At 38.4% G+C, this 20,636-nt stretch overlaps 1 protein-coding gene across 3 annotated transcripts in view; it reads right to left on the reverse strand.

Moving 5' to 3' along the window:
• Positions 1-20,636, reverse strand: part of SCAI (suppressor of cancer cell invasion) — a 116,599-nt gene that overhangs the window by 9,964 nt on the left and 85,999 nt on the right. For all 3 annotated transcript variants that reach the window (XM_027556256.1, XM_027556257.1, XM_027556258.1), the window contains 4 exons: positions 19,991-20,072; positions 9,291-9,363; positions 6,125-6,298; positions 5,835-5,935 (listed from right to left, as the gene is read on the reverse strand). In XM_027556256.1, the coding sequence (XP_027412057.1) occupies positions 5,835-5,935; positions 6,125-6,298; positions 9,291-9,363; positions 19,991-20,072 (430 nt within the window). The remainder of the gene's footprint in view (positions 1-5,834; positions 5,936-6,124; positions 6,299-9,290; positions 9,364-19,990; positions 20,073-20,636) is intronic.

The raw sequence follows: 20,636 nt of genomic DNA on the forward strand, positions 1-20,636 counted from the left end.
TTTGGTGGTAGCAGGGACTTAGATTATAAGGATTTCAGCACTTACTGTAAAGCTGCAATTATCAAGGAAGTAGTATACTGGAGAAAAAAATGCTAGTGGTCAATGGAACAGAATTTAGAATCTAGAAATAATGCTATACATACATGGCTGAATGATTTTCAAAAAACAAAATTATCTCAATGAAAAATGGATAAGCTTTTCAACAAGGGACACTAGAAAAACTCCACATACATACTGAAAAAAAAAATTTAACCCTTACTTCACATTGTAAACAAAAGTTAACTCAGAACTAAATATAAAAGCTAAGACTATAAAACTCCTAGAAAACATAGGAGAAAAATCTTTGTGACTTGGAGCTAAGCAGAGATTTCTCAGATAAAACACACCACAAAAGGCAAAAAAAAGATCAGTTCAAATTTCATCAGAATTTTAAAAGTTTGATCTTCAAAAGCCACTGTTAAGAACACAAAAAGGCATACCACAGAATAGGATAAAATATAACTAATAAGCACCTGAAAAGATGTCTAATAGCTTCATTCATCAGTGAAACGCAAGTTTAAACTACACTGAGATACCACTATAAATCCACCAAACTGGTTAAAATTTAAGACTGACCAGAAAGAGAAAAACCAATATCATATACTAATACATATATATGGAATCTAGAAAGATGGTACCAATGAACCTATTTGCAGAGCAAAGGAGACACCCTGCTTATTTAACTTATATGCAGAGTACATCATGAGAAACACTGAGCTAGAGGAAGCACAAGCTGGAATCAAGATTGCTGGGAGAAATATCAATAACCTCAGATATGCAGATGACACCACCCTTATGGCAGAAAGTGAAAAAGAACTAAAGAGCCTCTTGACAACGAAAAGAATAAAATACTTAGGAATATATCTACCTAAAGAAACTAAGACCTATATATAGAAAACTATAAAACACTGGTGAAAGAAATCAAAGAGGACACTAATAGATGGAGAAATATACCATGTTCACGGGTCGGAAGAATCAATATAGTGAAAATGAGTATACTACCCAAAGCAATCTATAGATTCAATGCAATCCCTATCAAGCTACCAACGGTATTTTTCACGGAGCTAGAACAAATAATTTCACAATTTGTATGGAAATACAAAAAACCTCGAATAGCCAAAGCAATCTTGAGAAAGAAGAGTGGAACTGGAGGAATCAACCTGCCTAACTTCAGGCTCTACTACAAAGCCACAGTCATCAAGACAGTATGGTACTGGCACAAAAACAGAAATATAGATCAATGGAACAAAATAGAAAGCCCAGAGATAAATCCACACACCTATGGACACCTTATCTTTGACAAAGGAGGCAAGAATATACAATGGAGAAAAGACAATCTCTTTTACAAGTGGTGCTGGGGAAACTGGTCAACCACTTGTAAAAGAATGAAACTAGAACACTTTCTAACACCATACACAAAAATAAACTCAAAATGGATTAAAGATCTAAACATAAGACCAGGAACTGTAAAACTCTTAGAGGAGAACATAGGCAAAAACCCTCTCTGACATACATCACAGCAGGATCCTCTATGACCCACCTCCCAGAATACTGGAAATAAAAGCAAAAATAAACAAATGGGACCGAATTAAATTTAAAAGCTTCTGCACAACAAGGAAACTATAAGCAAGGTGAAAAGACAGCCTTCAGAATGGGAGAAAATAATAGCAAATGAAGCAACTGACAAACAACTAATCTCAAAAATATACAAGCAACTCCTGCAGCTCAATTCCAGAAAAATAAACGACCCAATCAAAAAATGGGCCAAAGAACTAAATAGACATTTCTCCAAAGAAGACATACAGATGGCTAACAAACACATGAAAAGATGCTCAACATCACTCATTATCAGAGAAATGCAAATCAAAACCACAATGAGGTACCATTTCACGCCAGTCAGAATGGCTGCAATCCAAAAGTCTATAAGCAATAAATGCTGGAGAGGGTGTGGAGAAAAGGGAACCCTCTTACACTGTTGGTGGGAATGCAAACTAGTACAGCCACTATGGAGAACAGTGTGGAGATTACTTAAAAAACTGGAAATAGAACTGCCTTATGACCCAGCAATCCCACTGCTGGGCATACACACCGAGGAAACCAGAATTAAAAGAGACACCTGTACCCCAATGTTCATCGCAGCACTGTTTATAATAGCCAGGACATGGAAGCAACCTAGATGTCCATCAGCAGACGAATGAATAAGAGAGCTATGGTACATATACACAATGGAATATTACTCAGTCATTAAAAAGAATACATTTGAATCAGTTCTAATGAGGTGGATGAAACTGGAGCCTATCATACAGAGTGAAGTAAGCCAGAAAAAAAAAACACCAATATCATATACTAACGCATATATATGGAATTTAGAAAGATGGTAATGATAACCCTGTATGCGAGACAGCAAAAGAGACACAGATGCATAGAACAGTCTTTTGGACTCTGTGTGAGAGGGTGAGGGTGGGATGATTTGGGAGAATGGCATTGAAACATGTATAATATCATATAAGAAACGAATCGCCAGTCCAGGTTTGATGCAGGATGCAGGATGCTTGGGGCTGGTGCACTGGGATGACCCACAGGGATGGTATGGGGAGGAAGGTGGGAGGGGGTTTCAGGATGGGGAGCACATGTACACCCGTGGCGGATTCATGTTGATGTATGGCAAAACCAATACAATATTGTAAAGTAATAATAATAATAATAAATAAATGATAAATGGTTAAAAAAAAAATAAAGAGCCTCTTGATGAAAGTGAAAGAGGAGAGTGAAAAAGTCGGCTTAAAGCTCAACATTCAGAAAACTAAGATCATAGCATCTGGTCCCATCACTTCATGGCAGATAGATCGGGAAACAGTGGAAACAGTGTCAGACTTTATTTTTTTGGGCTCCAAAATCACTGCCGATGGTGATTGCAGCCATGAAATTAAAAGACGCTTACTCCTTGGAAGGAAAGTTATGACCAACCTAGACAGCATATTCAAAAGCAGAGACATTACTTTATCAACAAAGGTCTGTCTAGTTAAGGCTATGGTTTTTCCAGTGGTCATGTATGGATGTGAGAATTGGACTAGAAAGAAAGCTGAGTGCTAAAGAATTGATGCATTTGAACTGTGGTGTTGGAGAAGACTCTTGAGAGTCCCTTGGACTGCAAGGAGATCCAACCAGTCCATCCTAAAGGAGATCAGTCCTGGATATTCATTGGAAGGGCTGATGTTGAAGCTGAAACTCCAATACTTTGGCCACCTGATGCGAAGAGCCGACTCATTTGAAAACACCCTGATGCTGGGAAAGATTGAGGGCAGGAGGAGAAGGGGATGACAGAGGATGAGATGGTTGTATGGCATCACCGACTCAATGGACATGAGTTTGGGTGGACTCCAGGAATTGGTGATAGACAGGGAGGCCTGGCATGCTGCGGTTCATGGGGTCGCAAAGAGTTGGACACAACTGAGCGACTGAACTGAACTGAAAGGAGACACAGACATAGAGAACAGATTTATGGACAATTCTGGGTGGGGCAGGAAGGAGAGGGTGGGGATGTATAGAGAGTAACACGGAAACATACATTACCATATGTAAAATAGATAGTCAATGGGAATTTGCTGTATGACTCAGGGTTCTCAAACCCGGCTGGGTAACAACCTAGAGGAGTGGGATTGGGAGGGATGTTCAAGTGGGAGGGGACATGAGTAAACCTATTGCTGATTCATGTTGATATTTGGTAAAAACCAACACAATACTGTAGAGCAATTATCCTTCAGTTAAAAATAAATAAATTTTTTAAAAATTTAAGACTAAAAAAAAAAATTTAAGACTGACAACATCATGTGTTGGCAAGGGTGCAAAGCAACTTTTATATGCAGTTGCTGGGAAAAGAAAACGGTACAGCTAGTTTGAGGAAAAGATCTGGCAGTTTCTTATAAAACTAAAGACATACATATCCTACGGCCAAGAAAATTCAAAACAGAAGTCTTTGGAAAAAAGATTTCTATGGGAACCTTCATGGCCACTTTATCTATAAAAGTCAAAAGTTTAAATCTGCCCAAGTATTCATCAAAAAGAGAAGGCTTAAATAAACTGTGACACATTCAGAAAACGGAACTACTCAAAAGAATGAGTTACTTCTGCATGAAACAACACAGATAAATCTTAAGAATACACTTCATCAAAGAAGGTTTACACAGTTTAATTCAAGTACATTGTGTAAATAGCTGACACTAATCTGAAATGAAAATAATAAAAACAGCACTGCCTCTGGGATAACGGGTAGCAGGCTAACTAGAAAGGGATATGGAGAAAGTTTTCTGGAATGATGCTGTCGTAAAACTTGACCGAAGTTTGAGTTACAAAGGTGTATGTATTTAAAAAATTTATTTATTTTTATTGAAGTCCCAAGATATATATATTTGTTAAAACTCACCTAATGGTACACATTAGTTCTGTGTATTTCATTATATGTAAAGTTTACATTAAAAAAAGAAGTAAAAAATAAATACATAACTATAAAATCCAGTTATTTATTTGCATGATGAAGTGTTGAGGGGTAAAGTCCACAGTTTACTTCAAAATGCATCAAAAACTGAGATGAACTGATGACTGAAAAAAGAGATTGATAAATGTTACAAGTTAATAGTTACATGACTACACAGAAACCAAACTACTTAGAGCAAAACAGACCAAAATCTTCAACACACTCTTCATAAAGAACACATATGAAAAGTTGTTCGACTTCAACAGTCATCCCAGAAATGACACCTGGAACCACAAGGACCTACTACTTAACAGCCACCAGATTCACATGAAACATAAGGAATAACAGCAACAGGTGTTGGCAAGGATTGTTATCTAGTCGCTCAGTCGTGTCTGATTCTTTGCAACCCCATGGACTGCAGAATACCAGGCTTCCCTGTCCTTCACCATCTCCTGGAGCTTGCTCAAACTCATGTCCATTGAGTTGGTGATGCCATTTAACCATCTCTTCCTCTGTCATCCCCTTCTCCTTTTGCCTTCAATCTTTCCCAGCATCAAGGTCTTTTCCAATGAGTTGGCTCTTTGTATCAGGTGGCCAGATTTGGAGCTTAAGCTTCAGCATTAGTCTTTTGAATGAATATTCAGGGTTGATTTCCTTTAGGATTCACTGGTAGGATCTCCCTGCAGTTCAAGGGACTCTCAAAGTCTTCTCCAGCACCACAGTTGGAAAGCATTGATTCTTCAGTGTTCAGCCTTCTGTATGGCTCAACTCTCACATCCATACATGACTACTGGAAACAGCAACTCTTACACATGGCTAGTGCAACCGCGGACTGGTGCAGCCAGGCCTTTAACTAGTAAGGCTGAATACACCTGCAGTGTCTGACCCTGTAATCCACTACTAGGTACGTTCCCCAGAGAAAATCTGTATGTGTGCCAGGTAACTGACGGAAGATTTCACAGTGGTGTCATTTTTAACAATAGCAAACCAGACACAACCCAAAGGGCCATTATCAGAAGATAATGAGTGACATGTGACAAAACTATAATGACAATTACAAAATTCAGGGTTTTAGCTTCATTTGAGAGGGAGATAAGATCAGGAAGGCCCCTTGATGGGCCTCAAAAGTAATGAAAACTTCCCGCTTCTTAAACTGAATGGTAGATACTCAGATGTGCCTGATACTGTTCATCTTCATACCTTACATATTAATGTATGAATATTATTTTGGATCTATTCAAAGTTTACTTAATACAGGTAAAACATGATTCTTAAATACCTAAAATGGCAAGATTGATCTTTAATGATATTGTTTGCCTACCCGAAAAATCTTGTGCATCCTCATGGTGGCTGAACAAAAGATAAATCTCGTGAGAAGCAAGCGAAGAAATTCATCTCCAAAAAACTGGAGAAATGCCTGATCTGCAAAAAGGAGAAAAGTGATAGTAAAAGGATACTTAAGTGGAAAATACACTTCAAAAGGGAAGAAATGTTCAGGAAAACCTTCTCAACTTTCCTACCTTCAACAAATACCATTACATCAAACAATTTAAACAATTTTAAACCAGGATAGTACATTTTGTTAAGTGTGCAGTTATAGTAGTAGGGTACCTATTGAACGTGAATGGGTCAGTAGCTGGGCAATGTCACGGTTGATTTTTCGAAGATATTCTTGACACTTTTCCCATAGGCCTCTACGCATGCTTGACAGTCCAGAGACAAATAGGAAGGCCATTAGAGGATTGTTCAAAAACAGAGTGAACAGGCTACCTCGTTGAGATTGATCTGTAATAACAAACATGTTAAATATATAGAAAACAGTTTCACAAAAGAGAGGCATTTGAGGAACATTTTAATATATATGTATAAAATTAATGTTAATTATAATAATGTTAACATTATAATGTTATATATAACATTCATAATATATATATGTATATCATTAAATTATAATTCAGCCAGGTAGATTTGGCTTAGAACTACAAAAGCAAAGCCCAAGTATGTTGCTTTCTGCTAAACAAATTTAAGATAGAACCTCATCAACTTAAAAGAGAAATAGAAAACAAACATATTCCTTTGCTTTTTCCCCTCCAGCTAACAACTTCCATGCAAATATGGCAAGTGCTGGATCATGGGCAGTTCCTGATGGAACCTCCTGAGGAGCACTAGAGCTGCCAGTCACCTTCATTCTCCTTTGTTAGCTGCTCTTTCTTTACCTATCCCATAAACATCAGTATTTTCTCTCTACACGTTGCTGATGTCCCCTATGCACATGATTTTGGTTATCACTTATGTGCCTACTAATTCAGAGTTCTCTAGCTGCAGCCTAACTGAGCTCCTTAGGTCCAGAATGGCACTATTCCACAGCAGCCACCAGGCACTTCAAAGAGTGTCCAAGCTGACACTCACTGTGAAGTGTAAAATATACATGGGATTTCAAAGCCTCAGTACAAAAAGATGTATCACTAACCTTAATTTCACCTGTTTGTCTCTAAAGACTTTAAAAAAAGGTATTTCTAGTAGCTACTAGAAAACTTAAAATCATACATGTGATTCCTATATTTCTACTGGACACAGTAGCTCCCGACTATGACATTTAAACTAACTCTCAAAGGTAACCTCAAACTCAACACATTAAACTTGACACTCAGAAGCAGATTCTTTCCCCCTATTTGTTCTCTTATAAATCTTATCCAGGATTATCATTGCTACCAGCACCTAAGCCAGAAACCTGGAAGTCCATGTTTCCCTCCTCTCCTTGATTCCGTCATCCTGTCTATCACCAAGTCCTCTTGGTTCTCTGGAACGATTATCTTCTGAAGCCAGCTAACAAGCCATTGAAGCCAGCTAATAAGCCTTGAAGGCCGCCTTTTGGTCACTTGCTCCTGCTGCTGCTGCTAAGTCACTTCAGTCGTGTCCGACTCTGTGAGACCCCATAGACAGTAGCCCACCAGGCTCCACTGTCCCAGGGATTCTCCAGGCAAGAACACTGGAGTGGGTTGCCATTTCCTTCTCCAATGCATGAGAGTGAAAAGTGAAAGTGAAGTTGCTCAGTCATGTCTGACTCTTAGAGACCCCATGGACTGCAGCCTACCAGGCTCCTCCGTCCATGGGATTTTCCAGCAAGAGTACTGGAGTGGGGTGCCATTGCCTTCTCCGATTTCTTTGCTAAAACACTCTTATTCAACCATATTTCACTCCTATCTACCTGTCTAATTTTACGCATCCTTCAACTTCACTTGGGACATCATTTTATCTACTTTCATAGCACAACAGATAGGATTCTAGACTAAGACACGTTAAGGACATATATTTAAATTAAGCATATTACAATAATGACACTAGTTAACACATATTGAATACTTACTGTGTACTCAGAATTCTTTAAGGAGGTAGGTACTATTATTATCTCCATTTATTAGCAAAGAAACTGAGGCACAGAATGCCTGAGGAACTTCCCAAGGTCACACAGCTCGTAGGGGGCAGAGTTGGGATTCAAATATGATCAATTTGCCTTTAGAGTCTGTGTTTTTACCCTCTTCACAATAAAACCTTTCTGATTAAATAATCGGTATTAACCCATTTGTTCATGCAATTTAAAATAAAGCTGTTTCATGATAGGAAAAAAGTGATAGCAAAAAGTACTCGCCATTGGAAGGGGTTACATTTCTTCAGAAATGGTAAGAAACAGGTTAACCAAGTCCTCAAAGCGGGAGAGTTTTACCGTTGTTTGAAGGTAAGTTCTATCCCTTAGTGATTTGTCTTCTAGATACATGAACTTAGTATGTCTACATGTTTTTCCCTGTTAAATAGCAGAACTTACCTTAAAACAACGGTGAAAAGTCTCCAGCTTCTCTCGGGCATTCAAATGCTGACCATCACCTCCTGTGTCAAACTATATCAGCAGACAGGACTTCTGGCTGGGAAGTAGCAGTAAAATGCCATCCCCCACAGAGAGACACCAGCACTGTTCACGGTTAGGAAGATAGTGAAACAGTGACAAGTACTGCTAAAACAGGAGTAAGGTTTGTTTAGTATTTTACCTAGCTTAGTGACTAGGCGTTAGAATCAGATTTTATGTGTTGCTTACTGAGGACAAATTATTTAAGACAAAAAAATTTTCATTTCTCAGCCACTTGAGAAACGGCAAAACACTGACCTGTCTCTCTGGCACATTGAGAAGAGGTTTTTTTAATGTTAAAAATACAGTGATGTAAAAATGTGAATAAAAGAAACCCTTTAAGTTGTGCCAGCTAGGTTATCCTAATCCTTGGGCATGGATTAAGAAGTGTCCTATACCAGATTTCTCATGGTCTTAAAAGATACTTAAAATATACAGCCAGACATAGAAGAAATCGTACTATGTGGATGAAGACAAGCACACCCTCAAAAAAAAATTTTTTTTTCTGGCTTTAATTAACAATATCTTTTTTTTTTAATTTAATTTAATTTTTTAACTTTACAATATTATATTGGTTTTGCCATATATCAACATGAAGTTCTCCAATAGCAAGGGAACCAAAACCACTCTCTTCTCAGGGATGTTTTATCATTTCTTTTAGACCTATCTCAAGGCCTAACTGTAGCCCATTCAGGAAGTCTGATTGTTGGCAAGACTTCTGGGTTTATTTCAGACTGATACTTGCCACATTCAACACTATAAACCTACAACTGACCACTATAGATGGGGGAGACGAAGATCAGATCAGCATTATTCAAGATGAAGACATAAGTTGATTTGCGACCTATGGATATAACAGGGAATGAAAGAACATACCTTGTAAAGCTTTTGGGTAGGCTGTAGGAGAAAGCAAGCAGACTAGTGGCTGTCCAAATAAGTTTGTGAAATTCTGTAATATACAAGAGTTTAAAACTTTCATTAAAGATTTGACCAATGACAGTTACTCAGTAATTTTCCAAAGCATATCACTAGTGTATAGATCAGGTTCTTTTACTCTTAAGTAGATGCAGAAACATCAGTAACGGCTGAAGAGGCTGTCGTTCAAGTATAATTAACATGCGTAATAGGCTTTCTTAAAATGGTGACATTTACTAAATGAACTATTGATTTTTAAAGTAAAGGCACACACATGGTTGCAGTGTTACAGGGAGAGGTCACCTGGCTGTTTAACAGGCCACTCCATTGAGCAGCACACCTAGGATTTACAAGGGTAGATTTGCCAAGATCTAGGATCTGGCTCCCAGCCTCACAGGCTATAAAACCTGACTTACAGGTATGTGAAGGCTGGATTCATCTCTTGCTGTGAATCATGATAATAGATTGTACAGAATGATGCATAAAACCAGAAGGTCAATGTGTTAATTTACGGTGAGAATTAAACTGACACTCACTACTGCTGCATGATTAATACTGTCCTTTCCATAACGGCAGAGCTACATGAGAAGTAGAATCATAAACTGTATGGTAAAACAACAAGAGAGAGAAAACTCCTCGGAGTAAACTTAAGTGAAAAAACACCAAAACAACTAAAAAATACTTTTGAATGATAAACATGAAGACTTGAACAAACAGAAAGACATACTATGTTCTTAGAGGGAAACCCATTCTAAAGATGTCATTATACTAATTTATTAAAATTTAAATCAACCTTAACAAAAATGGCCACAGATTGTTTTTCCCCCTGCAATTCCAAGAAATTATAAAGTGCATTTGGATAAGACACATTAGCCAGGAAAATTCTGAAAAAGAAGAGCAGGGGGACTTGCTTTCCGGTCCAGTGGTTAAGAATTCCTGAATAATGTGCTTCCATTGCTAGAGACACAAGATCAATCCCTGGCTGAGGAACTAAGATCCCACATGCAATGTGGTGTGGTCAAAAAATAAATAAAAATAAAGCTAAATAGAGTAAAGAGGGGAAACTAGACTTATCAGTTATTAAAACATACTTTAAAGCCTCAGTAATTGAAAATATGTGCCTTGGCATAAAAGGAGGCAGAAAAACCAATGGAAGAAAATGAAGAGTTCAGAATTAGACCCCGAAATAGATGAGGCTTAAAGATATATGATATGGATGATGGTTGGGACTGGCAGGAAAAACTGACATCTATCTAGAAAACTCCATACTTCATACCAAAATCTAGGATGAATTTCTAATATAATCAATTTAAATGTAAAAAATTAAATAGCAACAGTGCTGAAAGAAAATATAAGAAAATAAGGGTAACTTCTCTAATGTAGAAGATCTTCCTGACGGTTGTAATTAAGATTGACAAACCCATTACAAAAACCAAAGGCTTGTGAATTGTAAAATACAGCATAAAGTAAAGCAAAAGCAAGAAGCTGAACTGGGGAAAACATATGCAACTCACTTTACAAAGGATTAATCTCCTTAATATAGAAAGAGCTTTTCCAAATCCATAAGAAAAAGACCACTGTTTCAATAGAAAAATGGGTAAAAGGTAACAGGGAATACAGTACTGACTGATTTTCATATATGCAATCTCCTTGCATTTTTCAGATAAACTCTTCTGGCAGATTATTCTATTAGTAGGTGTATTTGCTGCTGTTCAGTTGCTCAAGGTCATATAAATGTCTTCTGGCCTGTTATAGAATGAATTGGGTATTTCTGACATTTTACACTGCTCTAGAATTGTATAGATTATAAAAGTTTAAAAGAGCTTATTGGTGAACTCAACTTTACAACTTTAAAATACTACATAGTACCTTTTCAAAGATCTCTTTTCTTCAAAAGATACTCATTGAACCTACAAACTAGATACTGTTGTAGGTGCTAGGGGTACTGCAGTAAGAAAAAACAAACCAAAACAAACAAAAAAACAGATTTAAAAAAAAATCCCGTCTTTCTGGAGCTGACATTTAGATGGGGGTGGAGGTGGCAGGTAGCAACCTGCAATGAACAAAATAAAGTTATATAATATTACAGAGGTTGACAAGTGCTACATATGCAAAGACAGCAGAGTACAGCTGGCAGTAAAGCAAAGATTCATAATCAGACTGCATTTCAATTCCAAATCAGCCATCTTGTGCCTTGGTTTTATCTGTAAAACAGGGTTAACAGAAATAACACATTGGGTTGCAAGGATTAAATGTATTCGATGTCCTTTTCATCATAGGGGACTGGAATGCCAAAAGTAGGAAGTCAAGAGATACCTGGAGTAACAGGCAAGCTTGGCCTTGGAATACAAAATGAAGCAAGGCAAAGGCTAACAGTTTTGCCAAGAGAACGCACTGGTCATAACAAACATCCTCTTCCAACAACACAAGAGACAACTCTACACATGGACATCACCAGATAGTCAACACTGAAGTCAGATTGATTATATTCTTTGCAGCCAAACATTGAGAGGCTCTATACAGTCAGCAAAAACAAGACTGGGAGCTGACTGTAGCTCATATCATTAATTCCTTATTGTGAAGTCAAGTGGGCCTTAGTAAGCATCATTATGAACAAAGCTAGTGGAGATGACAGAATTCCCACTGAACTATTTCAAATACTAAAAGATGACGTTGTTAAAGTGTTGCACTCAATATGCCAGCAAGTATGGAAAACTTAGTAGTGGCCACAAGACTGAAAAAGGTCAGTTTTCATTCCAATCCCAAAGAAGGGCCATGCCAAAGAATGTTCACACTACCACACAATAGATTCACTTCACAGGCTAGCAAGGTCATGCTCAAATTTCTCCAAGTGAGACGTCAACAGTTCATGAACCAAGAACTTTCAGATTTAGAAAAGGCAGAGGAGCCAGAAATCAAATTGCCAACATCCACTGGATGACAGAAAAAGCAAGGGAATTCCAGAAAAACATATACTTCTGTTTCATTGACTACGCTAAAGCCTTTAACTGTGTTGACAAACTGGTGAAAACTCTAAAGAGACAGGAATACAAGATCACCTTATTTATCTCCTGAGAAGCAAAAGTTAAAACTGCACATGGAACAACTGACTCGTTCAAAATTGCGAAAGGAGTACATCAAGGCTGTATATTGTCATCCTGCTTATTTAACTTACATGCAGAGTACATCATGCGAAATGCCAGGCTGGGTGAAGCTCAAGCTGGAATCAAGATTGCTAGGAGAAATATCAATAACCTCAGATATGCAGATAACACCACCCTAATAGCAGAAAGCAAAGAGGGAACTAAAGAGTCTCTTGATGAAGGTGAAAGAGAAGAGTGAAAAGGCTGGTTTAAAAATCAACCTTCAAAAAACAAAGATCATGGCATCCGGTCCCATCACTTCATGGCAAATAGATGGGGAAACAGTGGCAGACTTTATTTTCTTGGGCTCCAAATTCACTGCAGATGGTGACTGCAGCCATGAAATTAAAAGACCCTTGCTCCTTGGAAGAAAAGCTATGACGAACTAGACAATGTATTAAAAAGCAGAGACATCATTTTGCTGACAAAGGTCTATATAGTCAAAACTATGGTTTTTCCAGTAGTCATGTACAGATGTGAGAGTTGGACCATATAGAAGGATGAGCACCAAAGAATTAATGCTTTCGAACTGTGGTGTTGGAGAAGACTCTTGAGTGTCCCTTGGACTGCAAGGAGATCAAATCAGTCAATCCTAAAGGAAATCAACCCTGAATATTCACTGGAAGGACTGATGCTGAAGCTGAAGCTCGATACTTTGGCCACCTGATGCAAAGAACTGACTCATTAGAAAAGACCCTGATGCTGGGAAAAATTGAAGGCAGGAGGAGAAGGGGACAAGAAAGGACGAAATGGTTGGATGGCATCATTGACTCAATGGACATCAGTTTGAGCAACTCCAGAAGATGGTGAAGGACAGGGAAGCCTGGCGTGCTGTAGTTCATGGGGTTACAAAGAGCTGGACACAACTGAGCAACTGAACAACAACAAAATTACAGAAAGCTCTATTAAGAGGCTTCAGTTGATTAAACACCTGGAAAACAAAAAGTGTTCTTTGGAAGAGGATTCACGGTTGAAGGAACAGAACACAAAGATTCTAAGCAGAAGATTGCCAGGTATGTCTGAGGAAGAGCAAGGTCTGTGTGGCTAAAGAGAACTGTGATAAGGAAACCACAAGAGAAGATAGAGATGCATTTGGGGGGTGGGGGAGAAGCATGAGAGCAGAAAACATGAAGCCTATACCCTTAGTGAGATGAGGAGCCTTCAGAGCAGATAAGTGACATAATCTGATTTACAGGCACACCCTGTAGGGGAGCAAGGGCAGGAGGAGGAAGCCTAGTTATGAGGCTACTGCATTAATTCAGGGGAGAGACGATGGTGGCAGTGAAGGTAGTAAGATTCTGGGCATATTAGTTATAACCAAGAAAATATTCTGAAATGGATGTAGGTGTGAGGGAAGGAAAAGTTCATAATGAAACTAAAGATTTGAGCTAGGGCAACTATAAAAGGACAATAGTCATTAACTGATAAGGGGAAGTTGGACACAGAAGAGGTCTAGAAACTGTCCTGGGCATGTTAGCTTTGCAATCTCTATTAGAGTCACCAATGAGAGATGTGGAGTACGTAGATTATATTCAAGTCTGGGGTTAACTGAGAAAGATTTGGGCTGGTGATATAAATGTGGAAATTGTCAGCACAGAGATAGTAATTAAAGTCATGAAACTATTAAGGGCATCTAGGGAGTCAGCTGTAGCTAGAAAAGAAGAAGAACAAGGATGGAGCCCAGGAATACTCCAGTGATAGGTCAGGGAGATGAGGAAAAACCAGTAGAGGAGACTAAGAAAATAAGCTTGACACCAGGCCTTTAGGATTGATGCTGAAACTGAAGCTCCAATGCTTGGGCCACCTGATGCGAACAGCCAACTCTTTGGGAAAGTTCCTGATGCTGGGAAAGACTGAAGGCAAGAGATGGGGACAGCAGAGGATGAAATGGTTAGGTAACATCACTGACTCAATGGACATGAGTTTGAGCAAATTCCAGGAGACGGTGAACAACAGGGACGCCTGGTGCGCTGCAGTCCATAGGGTCGCAGAGAGTCAGACACAACTTAGCAACTAAAGAACAACAAGGCCTCCCCTGCCCTGAGGCAATTGAGCCACTTGAATTTAGACTTTAAAGGCCTTACAGAGAAGGGGACAGAAGTCAGAGCTCAAGGTCTGTCTAAAATGAGAGTCTAATAGAAAACCAGCCCTGCTAAACCGGAATCCCAAAGGGCTATACTTTTACTGTAGGTATGTATGTGAAAGTCGCTCAGTCGTGCCTGACTCTTTTTGACCCCATGGACTATACAGTCCATGGAATTCACTGTTAGGGTGAACAAAAACCAAATTTCACACTTTCCCTACCCGCCATGACCAAGCCTCAACAGATCACAAAGAAAATTTTCCTGGTGCTGAGCAGAATAGAGAAAGAGCCAGCAAAGGAATCAAACAGCCCTAAGGGTTTTAAACTATAAGCCAGCCCTCTTGCATGTTTGCAGCCCAAATTTATACCACCTAGGTAATCCCAAACACATGGTCCCCAAGCTGTGCCTCTGTAGCAGAAGCACATGCAGATCCTCTCTAGATGAAAATATCATCATTCTAGGGTTCAGTGAATTTATCGCAGAGAATTTTAAGGATACAACTATAATCGAATCAAAGATAATCAAGCATACCGGGATACAGAAACAGCAACGGGCATCTTTGGGCAGCAAAAGCACATTTCAGGTGTAAGAATTACCAGATGGATAATAAATAATATGATAAATAGGCCTATTAAGTTTAAAGAAATAAAGAAGACTTGAAAACAGAAAATAGGGAACTATAAAAAGGGCAATAAATCACTTGAAAAAAGAACCAAACAAAACTTTCTGAAATGAAAAATACCACAACTAACAAAGAACTCAATAAATGAGTTTAATATCCAAGTTAGTCACAGCTGAAAAAAAAGGAATTTGTGAACTGAAAGCTAAATTGAAAGAAATCATCCAAGTTTCAGCCAGAGAAATGAAAAGATGGAAAATATAGAAGAGAGGTCAAGAGACGTGGATGACACAGTGAGAATGATGTATGTAAAATCAGAGGTCCAGAAAGAGATGAGAGAGAAGCCAGAGTATGGCCAAGGTCTGAAGAGATAATGGCTAAGAATTTTCCAGCAGTAATGAAAAACTCTAACCTACAAATTTAAGAAGTCCAGCAACTCCAAATAGGTTAAATATAAAAGAAACAAAACCCAGGTAACCACACAACACAAATGAGGAGATGGTCTTTCAAAGTAGCAAGGAGGAAATGGAGTGAGTGAGGCTGACTGTCAGAAGAACCCTTACGTAATTTTGTGTGTACGCCTTCATAGACCACAGCAACGTACAGCCATCAGCCAAACACTTTAGGACAAAAACTGCTGAGATAAATATGACTGTTTTGACAAATGTATAAGTCATGTTCACTGGCAGGCATCCAGCTCTGTCATAAATAATTAAATACTCAAAGGATTTTCTTCTTCCAAGGGGAGGAAAAAAAAAGCAGAACTGAAAGAAATGTTGGACAAAATGATAGTTGTTTTTTTTAACCCCACTAGTACTACATCACTATAGATGAGGCCTAGACCCTGATGGAAATTTGAGAGTCAACATGTGGGACACACTTGTTCTGTTAAGAGATCTTAGCATTTCAATCCATCTCCTCTGAAACGAGACTCAGACTAGCATGAAAAGCACCTCTCTTTCCAAATGTAGAAACAGCCTGAGCACTGAAATGAGAAAGACTGCTGGAATCAATCAGGCGAGATATTTAAGCTCCATGGGCAGTTTCCTCAACTATAAAATAAGGATAATGGTGCCTATCTTCAAATTATCATTCAACATACATTTATTAAGAATTTTTAAAGTATGAGGCACTGGGTATATAAAGATACATGTATGCTGCTGCTGCTGCTGCTAAGTCGCTTCAGTCATGTCTGACTCTGTGCAACCCCATAGACGGCAGCCCACCAGGCTCCCTCGTCCCTGGGATTCTCCAGGCAAGAACACTGAAGTGGGTTGCCATTTCCTTCTCCAATGCATGAAAGTGAAAAGTGAAAGTGAAGTTGCTCAGTTGTGTCTGACTCTTAGCGACCCCATGGACTGCAGCCAACCAGGCTCCTCGGTCCATGGGATTTTCCAGGCAAGAGTACTGGAGTGGGGTGCCATTGCCTTCTCTGAGATACATATATAAGCAGATATTAATATAAACTCACATAGACTTCAAGGAGAACAGAGCATAATGCTAATAGATCTTTACATTCTGGGCAGAACAGTTGAGTCTGCTCCAGTGAGTATGACCAGACCAGGAAGAAAGACCTCAAGATACTGACACCCGAAATGATTCAATGAAAAGGCCCAGCTAGACCAGTGGTCTCCAACCTTTTTGGCACCAGGGACTGATTTCGTGGAAGACCAGGGGTGCAGAGATACTTTTGGGATAATTCAAGAGCATTACATTTATTGTGAAATTTATTTCTAATTTTAATGCTGCTGATGATCTGACAGGAGGTACTGGTCCATGGCTCCTGAGCTAGATTGTCACACTGAGCAGCTCACTGTGACGACCCTGCCTTACAACCTCAGAGATTCCAACCATTTTGCTAGCTTCCATTCTTAAATCTGATTGGAAAAGCAAAAATTATGAGTCTCTAAAATGAAATATGAAGGAAAAGCACTAGAAGCAAATCATAATGGAGGAGAGAGATACCATGCAGAGAGAACTTTAAAAATGATCCTTGACATTCTCAAAGGAAAGACAGCGTATTTCAATCAGGATAAAAACCAATTATATATGTGCACGTATATATGTTTTACACACACCCGTCCATGTCTTCATGAAAGAAACATCCAGAAAACAAATGAAAAGCTCAATAAAAGGTTTAGAAGATAAAGGCGAAGGAATTTCCTAAAGAGCAAAAGACTGGAAGTTGGAAAATAAAAGGCAAAAAAAATCTGAGGACTAGACCAAAGGTCCAATACTTGAATGACAGAAATTCTCAAACGAAGAAAACAGAGGGGAGGAAATCACTGAAAAAACTCAAGAAAATGAGCAGAATTTCCAGACTGAAAGGACTCACGAAGTACATGCCAAGTACCATAGTTAAAAGTAAAGCCAGACCAGGGCACTCTGTTAAGTTGAAAACCCTAGTGACAAAGAGAAGAGCCTATATGTTTCCAGGGACTGAACAAAGGTTAGATGAAAGATCCAGAATTAGAATGCTTTGTACTTCTTAAGAAATACTAGGGAAAAAAAAAAGAGAGAGAGAGAAATACTAGAAATATTGAAGATAGAAAGCAATGCAACAATGCTTCCCAAATTCTGAAGGGAAATAACTTCTGACACCAAAACCATCGTTCAGGTGTGAGGGTAAATCAAAGACATTTGCAGAAGTGTGAGACTTTGATTGTTTTATCTCATATTCATCCTTTCTCAGAAGGCTCGATTTTGCTAGAGATGCTGCACCAAAATGAAAAAACAAACCAAATGAGACAGTAATAGAGTGTCCAAGAGGAAGATAGGGGATTCAGGAAACAGGGGATCCAATATAAAAGAGAGAGAAAGAATTCCCAGAATAATAATAAAAAGAGATTCTGGGATGAGAGCTATGTAGTATGTGTAGAGGGTACCGGTCCAGAGGCTCTGGGAGATAATTTGTTCCAGAGATAAAATGATGCATCTGAACAGCTGGAAAGATAAGACGACTGGTGAGGAGCTTGGGGTTGAATCTGTGATAAGTTCAGGGGAAAAAAAACCAATAAGGAGCAAAGATAATATTATTTGCTCCAGGCAAAGTAGAAAGTTGCACAGGAAAGAAAAACTTTACTGTGTGGCTTAGCTGTTAAAACCATTGTACAGGACTTTCCTGGCAGTCCATTGGTTAAGACTCTGATTTGCCCACTGTATATGGGCTCCCCATTTCATTTCTAATGATCAGTTTGTTCTCGATAATTTAATTTTTTAGAGAAGTAATAGTGCATGTGCCATCAACACCAAACAAACACAAAAATCTTTCCATTATTCCACTGTTATCCTGGGGCTAAGGATATAGAAATCTAGAATCAAATCATGATATATAATTCCAATTATGCACAGTGGTGTTTTTTTAACAATCCACATCCAATACTCATTCTACATCCAAACGACACTGGAAAGAACAGGTACATAACATGAATGATATTCTTGATATTATAAAAGATGGTATCAAATAATGTCCAATTAAATTAAGTAGAAATTAACAGACTGCTAAAATACTTTAAATGCACATTAGATCATAGTAAGCAATTCACTTGATCTGGTGCATCAACATACTCTGTTACATTATTAAACTGAAGCAAATGACTCCGTTTCATTGTCAAAGAGACAGAACACTTTTTTGAACACATTTTGAAGACACAAAATGCTTGGACTCCTCTGGCTTGTATGTTTAATTGGGGTAGTGAATAAACCTTTTCCTTCAGCAACTTACCACTCTCTCAAAAAGATAAAAAATGACAACAGCACACACAGGATTTCAGAAAGTACATAGCTAATTTTCCTAAAAATCAAAAGCTGTAATGTTAAACTGGATGGAATGGGTAGCAGGAAACATACTGAACAATTTAGGGAGGATTGGATGCTCCTGGAATTCAGACTTTAAAAAGTGAAACTAAGCATGAAAATTCGATGGAAAACATAAGCATCGGGTCGGCTTTCTTGGCTAGCAGACATTTCTACTGCTCCTATGATATAAACCTATTAATGTTTGCTTCTCCATTTATTTATATGAATACCCACAAAAGAAATAACTTTAATTGGCATATCAGTGTTTCTAGCGTATTTCTGAGCATACTGACCACTAATGAAATATTCTAACTACATACAAAGGACTCCAAAAGCTCTTGTTTTCATTTTCCTGTAAAATATATAGTTTGAATTATAACATCCAACTTTAAAGGGTCTTGCTGCTGCCATTCTTTACACAACCACTGAAAACCTGTTTCAACAGCAAAATACAAAACAAGGAATTTTCACATTCGGTCCCTGCTACTTATTTCAGCATCCAGGGTCATCATTGTTCACTTACTGTCACAAATTAAAAAATAAATAAATAAATTAAGTGCATCTAAAACAATCTGTGTAGATATTCAGTGACTCTAACTACATAACATGGGATAGAAATTTCACTTAAACTATAGTAGCTCAGTGTGTAGAGGGGAAAAAGTATGAAAACTGGAAAAGAAAATTTGCCCATATACTTCCACCTCTAAAAAAGAAAATTATTCTGCATTATATAACAAAAATAAACCTCCCACCAGAGATCTTGGAAATCTTGCATATTTTTTTCCTGCAGGAGGATTTATTAGTTTCCACTGAGTGTCCATTCATGCGTTTTCTTCTTGTTTCTAGTCATAGCACCAGATCCTGACTAGCATGCACAACCTCAAAAGAAAAGAAAGACTAAATACAAATTGTGTAAAATTAAATAAAATAAAGCAAAATAAAAAGGCACATGTTCAGGCTGGTTACCTCGGGGTGGTGCCGTAGTGTCTAACGTGCGATGGAGTGCACGGAACTTACCTTGTAAGCAACACTGTTGGATGAATCGACAATGATGAACAGCGGCTTCCTTGTGAAGGGGTAGAGGTCTCCAGGATGGAGGCTGGGGAAACAACAACGACGGGAACAGTGAATGACTGTACAACTCTATCGGCCGAGCCTCAGAAATCTTATTCTTCAGTTTGGTCTACTCACATCTCTTTTTCATCACAGCACTGAGAGAAAAACAAAGGTTAATTAAGCAGAAGACCAAAAAAGTCTGTATCTATTGGGGTAGACAAGTGAGCAGTTTTATTTGGGGGAAAAAGAAAAAAAAAAAAAGACATAATAATTATTCAAGAATATTCAAGCTAGGGACTTCCCTGGTGGTCCAGTGGTTAAGAATCCGCCTTCCAATGCAGAGGACGTGGCTCTGACCCCTGGTCAAAGAACTAAGATCCCACATGCCACAGGTCAACTAAGTCCTTGTGCTAAACCGCTGAGCCTGCCTGCTAGAGCTCATGAGCCACAACCAGAGAGACGCCTACGTCTCACAAGGAATGCTTCTGCTTGCTGCAAGAAGACCTGACACAGCCAGATGAATAATAAATAAGTATTTTTAGAAGAGAATATTCAAGCTAAAGAGAAGTCTATACATTAAAAGATGGATTAAACACACATGAAAATC

The sequence above is a fragment of the Bos indicus x Bos taurus genome, chromosome 11 (genome assembly GCF_003369695.1).
Source record: "Bos indicus x Bos taurus breed Angus x Brahman F1 hybrid chromosome 11, Bos_hybrid_MaternalHap_v2.0, whole genome shotgun sequence".
NCBI classification, from domain to species: Eukaryota; Metazoa; Chordata; class Mammalia; order Artiodactyla; family Bovidae; genus Bos; species Bos indicus x Bos taurus.